This window comes from Lissotriton helveticus, chromosome 5_1 (genome assembly GCF_964261635.1).
Source record: "Lissotriton helveticus chromosome 5_1, aLisHel1.1, whole genome shotgun sequence".
NCBI classification, from domain to species: Eukaryota; Metazoa; Chordata; class Amphibia; order Caudata; family Salamandridae; genus Lissotriton; species Lissotriton helveticus.
Window position 1 is genome coordinate 1,782,443,156 of NC_136065.1, and position 21,483 is coordinate 1,782,464,638.

Below are 21,483 nucleotides of genomic sequence, written 5' to 3' on the forward strand. Positions count from 1 at the left end.
GCGTCTCGGCATTTAATTATGCCGATGACACCCAGCTGGTATTTTCACTGGTAGGGCATAAGGCGGTCTCGCTGGATACTTTCCATCGCTGCATGGCAGCCACAGCGGACTGGCTACGAGCTAACTCCCTGCAATTCAATAGCTCGAAGACGGAGGTGCTCCACTGTTCCACTGACCGGATTCCCCGGGCACTTCCTGAGAACTTTTGGCCCAGCACCTTCCTCGAACCAGTGCTGGCATCGGATTCAGCCCGTAACTTCGGGGTTATGTTTGGCCCTAGTTTACAACTTGATATACACGTCAATAAAACTACTGCAACGTGTATGATGCTGTTACGCATGCTACGCAAAGTTCTGCCTCTTCTCCCCGCCCAAGCCAGACCGGAAGTAGTCCGTGGGACCATACTAAGTCGTCTTGACTATTACAACGGACTTCTTCTGGAGGCTCCAAAAAATTTGATAGGGAAGCTACAGCGGGTGCAGAACATGGCCGCTAAGCTGGCCCTCTCTCGTCCTAGGTCCAGTTCTTCCACTCTCGCTCTACAAGATCTGCACTGGCTCCCGGTAGGTCTGCGGGTACAGTTTAAAGCGGCATGTTTGGTGTTTAAGGCTGTACACCTTTTGGGCCCCGTCCCTCTGCAAAACATGTTTGCGTGGTACGCGGCTCCACGGCTTCTGCGGTCTTCATCCGCTCACCTTTTGGTGGTTCCAAGGTTTCAAAGAGTGAGGATGGGTGGCCGCTCTTTTAGCGTGGCAGTAGCCAAATTTTGGAACTCCCTCCCACTCTCTTTGAGGAGTCACAAGGACTATTTTCCGTTTAGGAAGGCTTTAAAAACTCACTTATTCCCAAAAAATGCTTGAGCGGTTATAGTGGCTAAGGTGCATGGTTCCGGATTAAAGCGCCAGGATGCCCTTTGGGTGACAAGTTAGCGCTCTATAAATATATTAAATAAATAAATAAATAAATAAATAATGCTGTAGCCAAGCCTCTGGCTCCTACCACCTTCTAGAGTTCTTGACGTTGCTACCTCTAGAAAGTCAACATGCTTACTCCACTTTGGAGCAATAGTATTAGTGGCCCAGGGTATGACTACTATAAGGCAGTACCCACACAGAATATCACTAACAAACCACTAACTGTCCCAAGACACCATGTAATTAGTCCATGTCATGAGAGTGACTTGTGGTGAATACCACCAAACACAGTGGTACTCGTAGTTTCACTTTTCCCATCACAGGTACATGGCTACAAACTTCATCATGGGAAATGCTGATAGCTGAAGAGTAGTTACGGGCTGAAAGTCTTATCATTAAATTCAGCCAGGCGACTGCTCGTTTACCTTTGTACATGTTGGAATACGATGTATAAAGCAATTAGCCATTGTAGTGAATGCCATGCTCCCACCACCGTGGATTGCTGTATCATATTTCTGATTAACCCCTTTTCTTTTTTAAGTTATATTTGAAAGGATATTATAATTTGTGTTAAAAAAAATTGTAAGACTGCTAACGTATTATCCACTTTGAGACAATGTTTTTGCTTGTCTTCCAGCTCTACTGGTGTATCGGGTCTTCAGGAACGAGTCCAAGTATACCTCGAAAATCATTCATGGGACACTGCATGTCTTCGCTTTCGTGATCGCTCTCGTAGGTAAGGTAGCCAGAACCAAACCCAAGATATGTGGGGTGGGGGAGGGACTGACTAGAAGAGGGCTTGGTGGGCCTTGAGATAAAGTGGGACAAGGGAGCATGCAAGTCTACAAGACTATAATCAATGGTGTCAATAATTCAAGCTATTGCAAATGAGGCAACACACTCTCAGAGGTATTTCCTTGTTAATGGCCTCTATCACTATATGTGATATTCATACACAAATAAGGGGATTACCAGCCTCTATTGGGGGGAAAATGATTCACATTTCACTGTTCTGCATTGTTTCTTCTGCATGTAAATAAAATGGTGTGAGCCAAGACTCTCAATGCCGTTTATAGAGCCTTCCCTTTAAACTGCAGAGGCATTTTCAGCCTTAGCTTCATCCTGGACTTTTAGATGGATGTCTCTGATTACGGAGGTTTGAATTCCTTCATGTAATGGTAAACTACTTGATAATTCAAAAAAGAAACGTCTTTCTATTGTAAAAAAAGGCAAGGAACAAGAACTAGTATTGTTTTCTTTTATAAAAGGCCTGCTGAGATTCCTAACCCCAGGGATCTCCTCCATTCCATTCCCCTGCAGGGAGCTATAGAGTTACAGAAATTGGCTTAGGCCAATTAAACATATACGTTTGATGAGGTGTAGAGGTGGATGCTGGAGGTTGTTGCCTATCATACTGTCATTACAGGCAACCCCAACAACAAGGGTTGCATATTTGCTTCTGTATCTAAACTCCGAAAGAGGTAAAAGGACTCAGATGACCTGGAATGGCCTCACACCTACCCCTTGGGTAGCCCAAGTAGCACCATTTGAGGTTGGGGCAGAATATAAGAATGTAGGAGTTTCAGTCCCAAACTTGCCGGGAATATGCAGTGATGTGTGTCCCTGTAGTCATATTACAGAGGAGTGCTACTCCTAGCAGTGCCATCAGATTGTTGAACCCATGCTGGCACAGCCAGTCGTTTAAGTACAGTAGACTGCTCAAGCAGGTTCTCTCCAAGAAAACCTTCCTGGTCCTGCCAGTTTCTAGGAATATAGCTTGATTACTATTCGTATGAGAGCTCCTCCATGGTAAACATAAAAGTAAACTCCACAGTTATAGGAAGGTGGGAATTTGGGGTGCACTTTCCACTCAATCTCAGTGTAGGTATTTGCCCATTCTTATTCGCCCTTGGCTGTGAACATAATCCTCAGCATCAGTCACTACATTGCAAGGTCGTGGTTCTCATGGCAAACTCTCCAAGCTTTGCTATATTCCTCAACCAAGGAAGAGTTTTATTAAATGACTATTTCAATGGGCACATGGTCAGTAAATTTCTCAGCATCATTGTTAATCTTTTCCATTGCCACTAGTTATTTCATGAGTACAGGGGCCTACTTAAAGGCAAGGCCTCACATCACTACCATATTTTACGGGTTGGGCATCAAAGAAGAAACCGATTATACACCCACATTTCACACACCCAGTCCCTTCCCATGCCAATTACCCACATGTTTTCTGCAGGCAAATCAAGATATTTCACTACCACACGTGTACACGAAACAAGGCTTCAAGGGGAAATCTTGTTTATTACCATAATGTCTACAGAAATGGGGCAAATGTTGGTTCAGGTACCTTTTTAAAAGTCACAAATGATTTATCTGGAGAGAAAATAAAAATCCACATTCTGGAGTGGCTAAGATTTGATTTATCTCCAGGTACAAATGAGAGGAAGAAAGTAATTATTCTCACTGTTTAGATCTTGTTTGGTTTACAACACAGCAAAGCTCTAAATGTAATTGTCCAACAGACTGAAACAATAATAATAGATAATTCTAAATTTAACTTCATGCGCGTATTGATGTATGATAATGCCCTGTTCGGTTTAAGATCTACTGAATCTACCGAATGGGCATTAAATATTTTTACCTTGAAATTAAATCTGCTCAATCATAGTACTTTGAAGCCAAGATCAACTGAGCATCTAACTCCCCAAGGGAATTTTTCCATATTGTTGAATGCTTAGCCACATCAAAGTCTGACAGTAATCGCCCAGAATCTACAGTAGCATGTTGCAATGAACTGGCACTGTTCTTTCAAAAAAACATCACAATATCTATTGTTCCCTACAAAGTATGAGGAGAATGCCCAACCCCATCCCAGAGGGAAAGGCAGGGAGCACATCTACGGTATACCTAACAAATTTCCCCGCCATTGCTGTCAAACTACTCCCAACACTTTCTAGTAAAGTAAAGTCTGGGTCCCCCCAGACCACACCACCCCACATACTCGTTCAAAGAGCAGAATGTATTTTTCCAGCTCTAGTAAATCTTCTCAACCTCTCACTAACTAGTTGCGTTGTTCCCTCAGCATGGAAACACGGGCTGGTAAAGTCATTATTTAAAAAAATTAAATCTTGAACCCTTATGACCTGGGAACTACAGGCCTATATATCTGCTTCCAGCAGCAGACAAGATTCTAGTAAAACATTTAAATCAAAATGTATCTCTTTTCCTGGAGGAGAATACTCTCCTAAATCCCTTGTAGAGAGGGTTCCGCCAACAACATAACACTGAGACCTCATTCTTTACGGTCACGGAGGAGCTTAGGATGATGTTAGACCAGGGAGGGTCCACTGCTATCATCCTCCTCTACCTAAATGCGGCTTTTGACACAGTAGACCATTGAATACTTACCCAAAGAATGAGTCAAGCTGGAATAAAATAACATTTTCTAAATATGTCTCTCTTCTTTCCTAGAAGACAGGATGTTTCAGGTCTGTGAACAATCTTGTTACTCGGATATCTTTCGCCTGAAGTGGGAAGTGTCACACTCAGTCCCATACTTTTTAACCTCTCTATGCGCCCATTTGTGGACATTGTCCTTGAATTTTGGCTATCAGTTGTCTCCTATTCAGACAACACACAGCTAGTCATCTCACTTACACGAGAACAAGGAGCACAGGGAGCAAGACCACTGACTCATTGTCAGTGAAATTGCTCTCCCACCCTCGCAGCTCCACCATTAAGTGAGGTGCCCCTGCCGCTGCACTCTTGAATGTTGGTGATTGAGGCCCTCCTCCACCCGCAGGTTTCCCTGCGCCTCATCCCTGGTGGTCCAGTGGACCCCTGTCTCCTTTCTTTCTTTCTGCTCCTTCACTCGTTTTTCTCCACTTTCTATCTTTCACCTTTCTGCACCTCTGCTCTTTTGCGCCTTATTTCTGCCCATTTCCCTTTCTCTCCCTCTGCTCTTTCACTCGTTTTTTTCCCCTTTCTATCCTTCACCTTTCTGCACCTCTGCTCTTTTGTGCCTTATTTCTGCCCATTTTCCCTTTCTCTCCCTCTGCTCCTTCACTCGTTTTCACTCGTTTTTTTACCCTTTCTATCTTTCACCTTTCTGCTCTTTTCTGCATCTCTGCTCTTCTGTGCCTTATCTCTGCTTATTTTCCCTTTTTTCTTTATCCCTTCTTTCCTCCCTTTACCTTTCCCCGCCGCTGCTGCCCCCGCGGCCCCTCCCCCCCCAGCACGACCGGCCCAATCCAGCTCCCCTCCCCGCTTCCGCCTCCCAGCTGTCCAGCCCTCCCCGACCCCTACTTAATGGCGGCCACTGCGGGGACAGGCGAGCAAGACCACTGACTCATTGTCAGTGAAATTGCTCTCCCACCCTCGCAGCTCCACCATTAAGTGAGGTGCCCCTGCCGCTGCACTCTTGAGTGTTGGTGATCGAGGCCCTCCTCCACCCGCAGGTTTCCCTGCGCCTCATCCCTGGTGGTCCAGTGGACCTCTGTCTCCTTTCTTTCTTTCTGCTCCTTCACTCGTTTTTCTCCACTTTCTATCTTTCACCTTTCTGCACCTCTGCTCTTTTGCGCCTTATTTCTGCCCATTTCCCTTTCTCTCCCTCTTCTCTTTCACTCGTTTTTTTCCCCTTTCTATCCTTCACCTTTCTGCACCTCTGCTCTTTTGTGCCTTATTTCTGCCCATTTTCCCTTTCTCTCCCTCTGCTCCTTCACTCGTTTTCACTCGTTTTTTTACCCTTTCTATCTTTCACCTTTCTGCATCTCTGCTCTTCTGTGCCTTATTTCTGCTTATTTTCCCTTTTTTCTTTATCCCTTCTTTCCTCCCTTTACCTTTCCCCGCCGCTGCTGCCCCCGCGACCCTCCCCCCCCCAGCACGACCGGCCCAATCCAGCTCCCCTCCCCGCTCCCGCCTCCCAGCTGTCCAGCCCTCCCCGACCCCTACTTAATGGCGGCCACTGCGGGGACAGGCGAGCAAGACCACTGACTCATTGTCAGTGAAATTGCTCTCCCACCCTCGCAGCTCCACCATTAAGTGAGGTGCCCCTGCCGCTGCACTCTTGAGTGTTGGTGATTGAGGCCCTCCTCCACCCGCAGGTTTCCCTGCGCCTCATCCCTGGTGGTCCAGTGGACCTCTGTCTCCTTTCTTTCTTTCTGCTCCTTCACTTGTTTTTCTCCACTTTCTATCTTTCACCTTTCTGCACCTCTGCTCTTTTGCGCCTTATTTCTGCCCATTTCCCTTTCTCTCCCCCTGCTCTTTCACTCGTTTTTTTCCCCTTTCTATCCTTCACCTTTCTGCACCTCTGCTCTTTTGTGCCTTATTTCTGCCCATTTTCCCTTTCTCTCCCTCTGCTCCTTCACTCGTTTTCACTCGTTTTTTTACCCTTTCTATCTTTCACCTTTCTGCTCTTTTCTGCATCTCTGCTCTTCTGTGCCTTATTTCTGCTTATTTTCCCTTTTTTCTTTATCCCTTCTTTCCTCCCTTTACCTTTCCCCGCCGCTGCTGCCCCCGCGGCCCCTCCCCCCCCAGCACGACCGGCCCAATCCAGCTCCCCTCCCCGCTCCCGCCTCCCAGCTGTCCAGCCCTCCCCGACACCTACTTAATGGCGGCCGCGGGCTGCGGGCGCGCCGCTGGTGCACCGAAGGCGTGTCAAAGGCAAGCACGTCTGCGCCCGTCTGCGACCCGTCCGCGACCAGCACCAGGAACCCTGGACCTCCGCCCCGCCAACGCTACGACCCAGCAGCACTCCACGCACTCAACCCAGGCTGCAACAACAACTGCAAGCTAGCATCACCAGCCGACACCCATGGACCCTTCAGCTGTCACCGCTGCCGGCACACCTGCAGCACCGCCAAGAACACGGATCCAGCACAACCCGCCCACAAGAACACAACCGAACCGAAGACCCTGCAATGCATCCTCCTCAACGTCCGATCCCTCCACAAACACGCCACAGAAATCTGGGACCTCCTCGACAGCACAACCCCAGACGTAGCATTCTTCACCGAAACCTGGACCAACACCACCTCGGGACCGGACATCGCCATCGCCATCCCCCAAGGATACAAGATCTCCAGGAAGGACCGCCCCATCCACCCAGGAGGAGGAATCGCCATCGTCCACAAATCCAGCCTCCGCCTGCGCACACTCCCTGACGAGTCCACAGAACTGATGGAACACCTTCACTTCAAGATACTGGCCAGCCCCACCGCAGCCCTCCGAGGAACCCTCATCTACCGACCCCCTGGACCCCGCAGACCCTTCGCCAACTCCATCACGGACATTATCTCCCCGCTAGCCATCGCATCCACCAACTACACCCTGCTGGGAGACCTCAACTTCCACCTCGACAATCAACTGGACCCCAACACCACATCCCTCCTGGACAACCTCCACAACATTGGACTCCGCCAGATCGTGACCGAGCCCACGCACTCAGCAGGACACACCCTCGACCCCCTCTTCACTACAGGAAACTCCATCACCTTCAGCCACACCACCGAACTCCCATGGACCGACCATCGTTGCGTCCACTTCACCTTCAGAACACCCACCATCCACAGACACCAGCACCTGCTTCCACAAAGAAACTGGACCAAGATCACCGATGACCAGCTCACCTCCTCACTCAACAACTCCACCCCAACCATCGCGGAAAACGACGACCCCAACACCGCAGCCCGAACCCTGCATAGATGGATCTCGGACAGCACCAACACCATAGCCCCACTCAAGAAAAACAACAATACCCGTGCCAAGAAAGCCAGATGGTTTACCACCGAACTTCGAGAGTCCAGGCGCACATGCCGCCGCCTCGAAAAGGCCTGGAGAAACACCAAATCCACAGAAGCCCACAACAACTTCAGAGCCGCCACCAACGCCCACCATCAACTCATCAGAGAAACGAGGAAAAAAGCGATTGAAGACAGAATCTCCACCCACGCACACAACAGCAAGGAACTCTTCAGCATCATCAAGGAGTTCGCCCAACCCACCAGCGAGTCTACCGACATCCCTCCCTCACAAGACCTCTGCGACAAACTCAGCATCTTTTTCCACCACAAAATCAAGAGCATCTACGACAACTTCGACGAAGACAACCAACACACTGAACCCTCACCAACCACCCCCGACACCTGGAAACCAGCGATTGATGACTGGATAGCCCTCACCACCGAAGACACACTGAAGACAATGAAGTCAATCCACTCAGGGGCCCCCACGGACCCCTGCCCCCACCACATCTTCAACAGAGCCGCCAACACCATCGCACCCATGCTCCGCCAAACCATCAACCGCTCCCTGGCGACCGCCTCATTCCCCGACGACTGGAAACACGCCGAGGTCAACCCCCTCCTAAAGAAACCCTCAGCGGACCCCACCGACCTCAAAAACTACAGACCCATCTCCCTGCTCCCGTTCCCAGCGAAAGTCATCGAGAAAGCCATCAACAGCCAACTCGCCACATTCATTGAAGAACACAACATCCTCGACTCCTCCCAATCCGGCTTCAGAAAAAACCACAGTACGGAAACCGCCCTCCTCGCCGCAACAGACGACATCCGCACCTTACTGGACAAAGGAGAAACAGTAGCCCTCATCCTCCTCGACCTATCAGCGGCGTTCGACACAGTCTCCCACCGCACCCTAATACGCAGACTCTACGATGCAGGAATCCAGGACAAGGCCCTCGACTGGATCTGCTTCTTCCTCTCCAGCAGGACGCAGCGGGTCAGACTCCCCCCTTTCCTCTCGGACCCCACACCTATCACCTGCGGAGTCCCCCAGGGCTCCTCCCTCAGCCCGACGCTCTTCAACGTCTACATGGCTCCACTTGCCCCCATCGTCAGAACCTACGGACTCAACATCGTGTCATATGCAGACGACACTCAGCTCATCCTCTCCCTATCCAACGAGCCCAACACCGCCAGACGCAACTTTCGAGAAGGCATGGAAGCCGTCGCCAAATGGATGGAAAACAGCTGCCTACAACTAAACACCAACAAAACAGAAGTACTCATCATGGGCCCAAACCCCGATGCCTGGAGTGACACCTGGTGGCCCACCGCCCTCGGAAACCCGCCAACCCCCACAGACCACGCACGCAACCTGGGAATCATCCTGGACTCCGAGCTCAAAATGGACCGCCAGATCAACTCTGTCTCATCTTCCTGCTTCCACACCCTCCGCCTCCTTCGTAAGACCTTCAAATGGATCCCCCTCGAACACCGAAAGACAGTCACTCACGCCCTGGTCACCAGCAGACTCGACTACGGCAACGCACTCTACGCCGGAATAAACAAAAACCTCATCCGCAAGCTACAGAACATCCAGAACGCCGCCGCAAGACTGGTCCTCAACCTGCCAAAACACTGCCACATCTCCCAGCACCTGCGCACACTCCACTGGCTCCCCGTCGAGGCGAGAATCACCTTTAAGATGCTCACCCACGCACACAAGGCCCTCCACGGCACCGGACCAGCATACCTGAACAGCCGACTCAAATTCCACGCACCCCAAAGGACCCTACGATCAGCCCAGCTTTCCTACGCTGTGGTCCCCCGCACCAGAAAGACCAGATCGGGAGGCCGCTCCTTCTCCTTCCTCACGGCCAAAGCATGGAACGCCCTTCCGCTCCACCTCAGACAGACAACATCGCTCCCCATCTTCGCAAGAAACCTCAAAACCTGGCTCTTCGACAGACCCCCTCCTTGATGGAATGGAACCTGCACCCCCCCAACCCCCCCCCCACCCCTAGCGCCTTGAGACCCTTACGGGTGAGTAGTCGCGCTTTAACAAACTCCTGATTGATTGATTGATTGAGCTTCAGCAACTGGATCCCTGTTTGGAAAAAGTAGCTGGCTGGTGAGTGAGCTACTGCCTCAAACTTAATGGGGAGAAGACGGAGACCATGTTATCCAGTATTGGGGTATCTTTCATAGATTCACATGCCTGAATCATTCCCCGTCGCCAAGATGGGAGTCCCACGGTAAAATACAAAAGTAGTGCCATAAGTAATAAATAGGCCAGAAGAGGCCAAAGGCTATATCTTAGTAGCCTATCTACATCCTTATAGGAAAAGGACCAAAAGTCAGATCAAATCAATCAGCTATCAGGACCCTATAGTACACTCCCTACAGAAGTGTGGAATGGAGTCTCCCTGAGTGCTACTCAGTTTTCTACTCTTCACCCCTTCAAGCAAGAACGTCAGGCAAGAAAGGCCTCTTCCGCTCCTGCAGGATCTGTGGGAAGAAGAGGGTCCATGTTGATGATCTTCATAAAGATTGTCTTTATTGCATCTACCCAAACAGGAGGATAAAGATTTTAAAATCTTCCGTACCATTCACAGCAAGACACTGAGGGATAGAGAGGCAAGATTACTTTTGTGGCTCAGGTCCAAAGAGCGTCCTTCTTCTTCGGCTGAGGAAGAGGACCGAGCTTCCACCTATAGAGAGCTAGATCCCAAGAAGGCTCTTCAGGTGAGGGAAGAAAATATCTGAAAACTTCCCAGGAGAAATCTCTTCACAAGGAGAGGAGTTCTAAACACTCCTCTGAGCCACCATCATCTCTGCCTTCTACTTCACTCACAGAGTGGCCAAGATCATCCTCTTCAAACTGTGAGTAAAAATCATAAAAAAATCAGTGTCGAAGACGACTTTTACTACATCGTCGGCAGTATTTGTATTTGTCATCGCCGACTATCTCGACGACGGCTATCTTATCACCTATCTCATCGAAGAGAATTTCTATTTCGATGAGACCATCGTCAATACCCGTCGACGGCACACACTGTCGACGAAGAAGCCGTTGACGAAGCTATCGTCAACGACGAAACCAGCTGCACCGTCGACACCGTCAACGGGAGAGGCATCGACGATTATACCCTCTTCGACACCAGCGACGGGAGAGGCATTGATGACAACATCATTGACGGCACCATTTAACGTGCCTGTGATTCTATCATCGTCGACGACAGGACCGTTGACGAGAGACATTCCTACCATTCACATTTTAGCACCGTCGATGCCCCAATCGACAAGAGTTTACCAGATAAAGACAATTCAAAGGCCTTTTCAGGACTAATGTAAAAATGTCTCAGTTACCACCGTCCCACCTATTAGAGGGTTTCATGGAGGATGAGGACTACAAGGAAGAAGAGGAGGACGACCTACACAGAGTGGCTCATAGCCCATTAGAGCTTAATGTAAAATGTCAAGACACTGACGAGGAGGATTACCAAGAGGAAGATTACTACCATGGGCAATATATGGCTCCACGTCATACATACCAGTTTCATCACAGGCAGGAATCTTGTCAGAGGTAAACGTTACATCTTCCTCCAGCACTTATACAAGACCTAAAGGCTATGTTGGCGGATTATCGTCAGAGATTTCCTCCGCAGCAGATTCCGACACAGAACCCAATTCCACAAGTAGAGGTTCCTGTTCCAGCAGAACCTACGCAGCCTAGTACGCCGGCTTCTGCACAAGAACCTCCTGCCAATGGACTTCAGGATTCTTCCTCCTCAGATGAGGAGGTTGAGGAAGGCAAACTGCCTAAACAGGCAGATGCTCCAGATCCATGGGACGATTATATCATAGAGACACCTTCTCCGCCTCCGCATTTGCCCTCTGATTCTCCTTCAGAGGACATCGGAGAATTCAATAATTTAATGCCGAGAGCAGCTACTAGATTTCAGCTCCCTATTATGGTTAAACAAACAGACTCATTTTTACATGACTTCAAGGATACTAGGAAGGTCATGCGCTCTTTTCCCATCATTGATTCCATCTGACAAGAGGGCGTGAAAAACATGAAGACGTCGGCAACTGCAGTCTTGCCTCGAATAGAGAAAAAATACCGAGCTCCTGAGAATAGTCTATATTGCCTCATAGGTTATCCAAGGCCAGATTCGGTAATATCTCAAGCTGCACAGCAGCGTTATAAAAGCCCTGCAACACCAATTACCACTCCTCCAGACAAGGAGGGGCGTTGTATGGATTTTTGAGGAACAAATTCTCTTTTATGGCTTCAGCTTCAATTAGGGCTGCTAATGCATTGGCGATCATTGGCCGTAATGACCGACAAATGTGGTCAGATATGGCGAGTTCATAAATATTATCCCAGAAGACCGACAAGACGAGGCACGGAAGATCTTATTAGAAGTTGAGCGAGCTGCCTCCGAAACAATTGACTGCGCATTGGTTATCGCCAACACAAGCTTTCGGCAGTTAGCAGGGGCAGCTGCTCTTTGCCGCTAAGGTTGGCTTAAAGCAACTACTTTTAGACCCAAAGTTCAGATGAAGATACTAGACATGGCCTATGATGGGGACTCACTGTTCGGGAGGCATATAGATGACGCCCTTCTGGCGATCAAAAATGACACAGACACCGCAAAATCATTAGGTGCTCTACAGTACAGGCCCGTACCTTTCAGAGAAGCCAGAGGGTGAGGATTCTCTGGCTATCAGTCGAATCAGCAATATCGACAATACTAACCTCAATACAGACAGTCGTACAATCAATCATTTTAGCGTCAGTCATCAACGGCTGGTTTCTCTTGCCAGGGTGGCCGGAAGCAACCACAGCAACAAGGCTGTGATTCTGCCAGAAAACAATGAGCTTTTCAGGGTGCCAGTCAACCTTATCCTTCTACCAGTGGGTGCGAAGATTTCTGTATATGCACAGCAGTGGCACAAGATCTCTGCGTGCTAGACCTCATCACCAAAGGTCATAAACTAGAGTTTCTTCAGATACCACCTACCGCCCCGCCCAATGGTCCCTCTCCCTCGAGTTTTCACTTATTGCGCAAAGAAGTCTTGATAATGCTCCTCAAGGAACCAATAGAAGAATTTCCATCCACTCAGAGAGAAACAGCTTCATATTCTCGTTCCTTCCTAATAAAAAAGAAGTCAGGAGAATGGCGACCGATTCTGGACCTCCGCAATCTCAACAAATTTCTCAAAAAACAAACCTTCCGGATGGTAACACTTTCCGATATTCTGGGGTGCTTCAACGAAGGGGATTTCATGACTTCTCTGGACATGGAAGATGCATACTTTCATATCCCCATCCATTCAAAACATTGAAAATATCTGCGATTCACAGTGGCTGGCACCCACTATCAATTCAAGGTGCTCCCATTTGGCCTAAAATCTTAGCACTGGTAGCAGCGACTTTGCAATCCCGGGGGATCCAAGTTTTCCCATACCTCGACGATTGGCTGCTCAAAGCTCCGTCGCAGCAAGAAGCCAAAGTTGCTACAATAATTTGTCTCTGTCTATTCAATTCTCTAGGGCTCACATTGAACAAGGACAAATCAAATTTTATTCCAACTCAGAACATTCTCTTCCTCAGAGCATCCCTGGACACTGTCCAGTGCAAAGCATTCTTGTCTCAAGATAGTCAAGTGCGCCTTCAGAAATTAGCGACCACCATTTCAAAAAGAGCATCAGTTTCTGTTCGAACATTCAAATCGCTCCTAGGAATGTGCTTCTCAACGATCAACTTGATCCCTCTAGCGCAACTCAAAATGAGATCTCTCCAAGAGGAATTGCAGAAACAATGGCAACAGACAGTGGGTTCCTTCAAGGCCATTATACACATAACCACACGTATGGTGGACACACTCCATTGGTGGTCTCAACAAGCAACTCATGCCCAAGTTCTCTCTTTTCTTCAAGACATCCCGAATTTTGTATTAACGACAGACGCTTCCATGGAAGGATGGGGAGGTTATCTGGAGGATTTACAGATCCAGGGAAGATGGTCTCAGCTACAGAAACAGTAGCATATCAAGAGCCTGGAACTTCGGGCCATTTTCTTGTCTCTGCAGGCTTTCCTTCCAAAGATAGCGGGTTCCTCAGTGCTGGTCGATAACAACAATACGACCAGCATGTACTACATAAACAAACAAGGATGAAGATGGTCCATAACGCTTTCTCAAGAAGTGCAAAAATTATGGATATGGACAACGTTTCACGGAATAATCTTGAGGGGCGAGCATGTCAAGGGTCTACACAATACACTAGCAGGCTCGCTAAGCAGATCTCTATCCAGCTGCCACGAGTGGGAATTTGAACAATGTCAAGTAAACAAGATCTTTCAGACATGGGGCAAACCAGCTCTAGATCTGTTTGCGTCACAAGAAAACAAGAAATGCCGATACGAGGAGGAGCTTCGCGCGCATCCGAGATGGCCGCGTGAGCACAGGGCTCCCGAGACCTTCGCCGCCTCCCGCATCAATCCTGAATAATATCCTGATTCTGAAGATGGGTTATTGATGACGCAGCCCAGCTGATATACTAGCTGCTTTCAGGAATTGATTTGGACTTCGGGTTCCTGAGCTACGACATTCTGCACTTTTGCTGCCTACCCCGTGGAGACACCTGGGCCTTGAGTCGCGGCTGTACCCAGGCAGCAATTCAACAACACCGGCTAAAGGGGTCCAGATCACGGCCCGAATTTACTTTCGGTTTCGTTTTTGCTGCTTGGCATTGCTCCTCACCGAGACAGACGCTGGGCGCAGCTGGCTCCCGTGCTCATCACATAGGCCTGGAGCCAGTGAGTGCTTGGCTGCGGAACTATATTGGCTTTCATCTACCTTTGGTGATCCCGTGGGTGAACTCTGAGGAGCCATTTGGACCAGATCTCCGGGGCACCCAGCCCGCCATGACAGGCAAGTCCGAGGGTGACAAACGGAAAGTCAAGACCACCTTCCGGGGAGGTGCAACCCAAACGAATGTTATGGATCGTTACACCCATCCTAAAGGATCCCCCGGTGGCACACCAAGGGTCCGGGAGGAGGCGACTGATGACCCTACTGTGTCGCCGGATTTAACGTTACAAGACGTTATGGGCGTCATTGCTGGCATCAAAACATCTATCGGCCAGCAATACGAGGCCCTGGCCCTGAAGCTTGACACAGTGGCCATCGACGTTAATCTTATCAGAACGGATTTGGCGAAGACTAATAAGAAGGTCAAATCTCTAGATCTGAAGACCTCCAGCCTCACGACGGACATGTCCGACTTGCAAACGGAAGTACGCAATTGGAGATCCGCCAACGATTTCTTTGCTCGTCGGCGGAAGGATTTTGAGGGCCGTGCAAGGCGCAATAACATGCGTATTATTGGGGTCCCGGAGGACTCTGGGTCACTGTCCACTGATCTTCGTGTCGAAGACCTCATCCTCAATCACCTCACCCCCTAGGGACTGAGTAAATTCTTTGCGGTGGAACGTGCGCACAGAGTGCCGGGAGGACAAGCAAAGCCAGGTTTCCCCCCGCGGCCGATCATCGCCAGAATGTTTAACTTCAGGGACAGAGACGCCATTTTGCAGGCTGCGCGGACGGGCGGTCCTACGCAGTTTGAAAACACCACGGTGAACTTCTATCCAGATTTTTCCCAGTCAGTCCAGAAGCAACGAATGGGATTTCAGGGGGTGAAGAGGCGTCTCAGGGATATGGACTTGAAGTATGCAATGCTGTTCCCGGCCCGGTTGCGTGTGGAATATGAAGACCGGACACTCTTTTCTGATCGCCCGGAGGGAGTGAGTGACTGGCTAGATACGTTGCCTACCCGTCGCGATCGAACGGAACAATCAGGTGGTGCTGAAGGGGGACTATAGGAACAAGAATGAGCAATGGAGCCCGAGTCCCGGACAATGAACACAATAGACAACTGTGGCTTGCTGACTTCTGTGATCGTCTGCTTTTAAGTACACGCCCGGAGGCGGCGGGGGAAACAGGGACCCTTTCCTCCTCTGGGTTTCTCTGTGTAGATTAGTTTTTTGCTAGGGCGACAGGCACACTGCAACTTGGGGTGGCTTTTGAGTCTATGCAGGCGTGCAGGGTAGGGGGAGTTGCTCTGGGGTATTGTTGGGGGGAGGGGGGAAGGATGTTGGGAGTGTTTCATTTTCTTTCTTCTTCAAGGCAACAAACTATTACAACTTTGGACTTTGGTGTGGTGCTCGTCATGAGGTGGGAGATCATCGAGGGTTCGGATGGGGGGTAGGGGGCTGAAGCTACTGTGCTGGAATGTGAATGGGTTGGGAGACCGGATAAAGAGGGGGGTGGTCTTGCAGATGTTGTGACGCCTCTCCCCTGATGTCGTGCTACTACAAGAGACTCATTTGATTGGAAACGATTGCTATGCTCTGAACAGGCTGGGATATCGTCTTGCTGCTCATTCTGGGTTCACCTCTAGTTCTAGAGGGGTGGGTATCTTGGTCAGGAATTCGCTTCCCCTGGAAATCGATGACATAGTTCTGGATGATAGGGGGCGATATGTTGCACTCACAGGCAGGTGGGAGGGGAAAACTATCTCATTGCTATCGGTGTACGTCCCACCTGGCTTACAAACCACTACTTTTGCAGACTTGGTACTGGGTGGTGACTTTAATTCAGTTATCTCCGGGAGGGAGGATCGCTACCCCCCCAGAGACCTCACGAGTGCACAATCTTGGTTGGGTGAATTTTTGGAAGCATTGGGACTCGTGGATTGTTGGAGATTGATGCATCCAGAACAGGCACAGTACACTTTCCACTCAGGCGCACATGGTAGTCTTTCTAGATTGGATTACATTCTGATACCGGCGTCCCAGTCTTCGTCAATTGGGGAGATTAGACATCTGGCTAGAGGCATATCGGACCACTCCCCTCTATGGTTTCAGATACATATGAATATAGGTGCTGATGGGAGGGTGGCCCCGATTAATCCATGGTACCTTCACAACCCCAAAACCCGTACTGAACTGATTAAGTCATTGGATCTGTACTTCGCAGAAAATGTGGGGTCTGTGTCTTCGCCTGTTTCACTGTGGGAAGCGTTTAAGACGGTCATCCGGGGACAAGCATTGTCGTTAATTGGGTGTGCTAAGAAAAGTAGGAATGAGGCAGTAGTCCGTCTTGAGACTGAAATTACCGAGTTGGAGAGTGCCTTGGAGCGGAATGTTACCCGAGATATGCTTCACGTCCTCAGTCTCAAGCAACTTGAATATAAGAATTTGGTCACTGACGCAGCTAAGTTGATGGGTAGGGAACAACAGGGACGACTGTATGATGTGGGGCGATAAGGCAGGGAAATTGATTGCTTGGCTGGATAGAAAGGAGAGGGCAAGCCGTGTGATTCCAGTGATTGAGAGACCTGATGGCACGCGAGTGACTGACCCGGTTGACATTGTTGAATGCTTTGCTGATTATTTTCGAGAAGTGTATTCTCCGGTATCTGACAGGCCCGAGGAGGATTCTCACTTGTTGCTAAGGGATATCGTGTTGCCTTGTTTGTCAGAGTCCGACAGGGACTGGTTGGACGCTGCGCCCTCAGTTGACGAGGTAGCTCTCGCTGTGCACTCTATTCGCTCCGGAAAGGCTCTGGGCCCTAATGGTCTTCCCATCGAACTTTATAAGCTGCGCCCTGACACGCTAGCGCCGTATCTCCGTGATATGTTTTTAGCAGCGCGGGAAACTGGCTCCCTTCCTCGTGATCAGCGCCTTGTGACCATTGTGGTGATTCATAAGGAGGGGAAGCCACGGGACCGCTGTGCGTCCTACAGGCCTATCTCGCTCCTAAATGCTGAACCTAAGATTCTTGCCAAGCTGCTTGCAAACCGTCTGATAAAAGTAGTCAGTGAGTTGATCCATCCGGATCAGTCGGGCTTCATTCCAAATCGCAACACAGCATTGAATTTGCGGCGCTTACATGGTGTTCTCGCGAGGGCGACGTCACTGCGTGAACCGGCCATTTTGGCGTCCTTGGATGCCACGATGGCCTTTGATACAATCGAATGGCCGTATCTCTGGGCTACACTTGCAGAATTTGGTTTTGGCGCTGGATTTATTAGTTGGGTAAAACTTCTGGATGAGACACCACTGGCACAGGTTGTGGTAAATGGCCGGGTCTCCGGGCCCTTTGTTCTCGGGAGAGGCACGCGGCAGGGTTGCCCTCTGTCTCCGCTTCTCTTTGCCCTTGCTTTGGAACCTCTCGCTGCCTGTATACGGTGGGAGCCCTCGATGAGAGGCATACACTGGACTCCGGACTTTGAGGACCGCATATCGCTCTATGCGGACGATATTTTGCTGTACCTCACGTCGCCTCAAAAATTGTTAAATGTATTGTTCGACGTGCTTAACTCGTTCCAGAAAAACTCCGGCCTCGTCATTAACTGGACTAAGTCCCACATATACGTGCTCGCTGGTGGCGTCCCCCTCCTGCTGCGTGGATGTCCTATCCAGGTGACGCAGTCGGGTTTTAAATATCTGGGAGTTTTTATATCATTGGACCCTGCGGTCCGCTACGAGCATAATCTACTTCCTCCGCTTCAACGTTTACGATCGGACGTAGTGAGTTGGCGTAAATTACCGTTGTCTCCACTAGGGCGAGCAGCTCTTTTTAAAATGATGTCCTTACCGCGGTTTTTATATGCACTCCAGAATGCATTTGATGTGATTCCAGCGAGGTACTTCCGAGAGGTAGAGTCTTTACAGAGGCAATTGATATGGGGCGGGCATTCGTGTATCGCTCTTCCAAATTTAACACTTCCCTGGTATGACGGCGGTATAGCACTTCCGGATATCAGGCGGTATTATTGGGCTTCCCAGCTTGCTGCAATTAACCACGGGATGTATGGCCCGGCGTTGAATCCAGCGTTTGAAATGATAGATGGCTGTTACCGGGGGGAGACTATAACAGGGCGCTCTATTCTGGAGCCTCTCGCTTACAGCTTTCGGGACCCACCGGGATAGCCGTACGAGTGTGGCGTAGTGCGACTGCGGCCATGGGCTGGAGAGATCGATTAACCCGTCGTGCGACTCCGCTTTATGCTTCTGCGAGACTGGGTTGCCTGTGGAGAACGAAAGGATTCGAGAAATGGGATATGATTGGTATCAGTAAAGTGAGTGATCTCTGGGTTAAGGGCAGGATAAAGACTTTCGCAGAACTACAGACGGAATATAAACTAGGTGATAGGGAGTTCTTCCGCTATGCTCAGGTTCGCCATGCGTTGAATTCGGTTTCCCTGTGGATAGCGACATTCCGGAATCCTCCCCCCTTGAAGATCGTATATTAGATGGTCACGTGCCGGATAGCACTATTTCTCTGATCTACAAAAAGATGATCAATGATCGATCGAGCTTGCTCGAGCACCTCAGGGCGACCTGGATTGCGGATGGTATTGAATTAGACAACGAGGACTGGCAATCTGCGATATCCTCTCCCAAACAGGTCGCAATCCCGGCCCGTCTCCGCCTGGTCCAGCTTAAAATCCTTCATCGGATTTATGTTACCGGCTCCCGCTTGATCCGTATGGGCTACTCGATGGATGGCTTGTGTAGGCGTGGTTGTGGTCTGCTTGGTACCTTTCTCCACATAATTTGGGAATGTCCTGAGATGGTGCTTTTTTGGAGTCGCATACATGAGGTGATGAATGAAGTAATAGGTGTTGTGATGTTGCCATGTTGCCAGAGGCCCAACGATGTTTGCTGAATGTATGGGAGCCAAATGACTATGATGTGTCGCAGATACGATGGACGACCCTTGGTAATATGATTGCTAAGAGAGACATTGCACAGCTTTGGGGTTCCCAGAGACCCCCCACAGTGACGGCCTGGAAAGAGAACATGGACTGGTGCATGTTTAGAGAGAAGACTGTATATGTGGCGAGAGGCAGACCCAGAAAATGGGGGAAAATTTGGAGCCAATGGAACTCGTACCGGGGAGACATATGTACGCCCCCTCTCACAGAGATCTCTAGTCCTCCCCAGTCTCCCTGTCCCGCCATTCCTGGTGTAGTGTAGCGTCTTTTGTTTTTTTACTTTGTGTTTCCTGCCTCCGGCCCCCTCATCAGTGTAAAACAACTCCTGTATCGTACTACTGTGTATCTCCCGTCCTCCTTGAGCGCTCGCGCGATTGATGTATTAATGTTTTATTGCCTTGTCTGTTTTTCTATGTTTCTTTCATTATAATAAAAAAAGAGTTACAAAAAAAAAAAAAAGAAATGCCGATACTACACCAGCAGGTTCCCTCAACCGGGGTCAAGGGGAAATGCCCTTTCAATGAGATGGCCTGGAATCTATGCCTACGCTTTTCCACCCATTCCATTAATCCCCAGAGTGCTCAAGAAATTGAAACTGGAAGAATGCCGCCTAATTCTGATAGCACGCTGTTGGCACAGACAGTATTGGTTACAGGAAATTCTTCTGTTGTCACAAGACAAACCCATTCGCCTGCATCCGACTCCAACCATGCTATCACGGAACAGTGGTCAGGTAGCCCATCCGGATCTGCAGTCCCTGCATTTACACGCATAGCTCCTGAAGTCCTAGATTTCAAGGATCTCAATATCTCACAGGACTGTCGGGACATACTGTCCAAATCTCGTGCTGAAAGCACTATCAAGAGGTATCATTTAAAATGAAAAAGATTTTGTTGTTGGTGTGAAAACAATGAAGTTCATCCAGTCCACGCTCCTGATGAACATATTTTACCTTACTACTCTCACTGGCCAAGTATGGACTCACTTTCTCGTCAGTCAAGGTTCACCTGGTTGCCATTTCCAGGTACAGGAAATCTCCACAGTTTCCTGCCTTATGTTTGTCTTCTCTTATTAAACAATTCATGAAAGGAGTTTTTCGCACTTTCCCTCCAGTGCTTTCACCCCCTCCGGAGTGGGAGCGCAATATGTTGTTTGCACAGCTGATGAGACAACCATTTGAACCGATCCATAAGGCAGATCTCAAGTATCTCACATGGAAGGTGGCTCTCTTACTGGCTCTCACTTCTGTAAGAAGGGTTAGTGAGATTCAGGCTTTTACGATCAAAGAACCATACTTGCGTTTTACACAGAACTATGTGATCCTGCGGCGGAATCCTAAGTTCATTCCGAAAGTTCCCACACAATTTCACTTGATTGAACCAGTTATGCTACAAACGTTCTTCCCAAATCCCTCTACTCCAGCTGAGAGGACATTACATTCATTTGATGTAAAACGATGTTTGAAGTTTTATCTTCAGAGGACAAAGGATATTAGAAAAACGGATCAATTGTTGGTGGCTTATCGTCCAGGGAATCAAGGAACTGCTATAACAAAGGCTATAATAGTCAGATGGGTTGCATCAGCTATTCACTTCTGCCACAAAAAGGCAAACAAACCTCTCAGGGTGAAAGCTAAAGCACACTTCACCAGGACTGTTGCAGCATTTACATCTTTGTGTGCTGGAGTTACGTTGGACAAGATATGCCGTGCTGCGACATGGAAGAATGTCCACACGTTCACAAAACACTACTACCTCCAATCTGCACAAAAGGAGGATGCAGCGGTTGGTCAGTCTGTGTTACGCCATCTCTTTCAATAAGGTCAGATTCTTTACATTCATTTAACGCTTGTCTATTATCAGTTTTCTTTACTATTGCACTGATGACAATGTTCATGCTTTTATGTTTGTCAATTTATATCTTTCTCATGCGGATATCCACTGCTGCTTTTATTCTTTGTTACAATGTTTTAAAATGGGGGATTTATATTGGGAATATTAAATGGTAAGTCTCCCACCATCCGCAA

At 49.0% G+C, this 21,483-nt stretch overlaps 1 protein-coding gene across 1 annotated transcript in view; it reads left to right on the plus strand.

The window, feature by feature from the left end:
- Positions 1-21,483, plus strand: part of CYB561 (cytochrome b561) — a 333,596-nt gene that overhangs the window by 246,573 nt on the left and 65,540 nt on the right. The window contains exon 3 of the mRNA XM_078645077.1: positions 1,552-1,650. Coding sequence (XP_078501203.1) covers positions 1,552-1,650 — 99 coding nt within the window. The remainder of the gene's footprint in view (positions 1-1,551; positions 1,651-21,483) is intronic.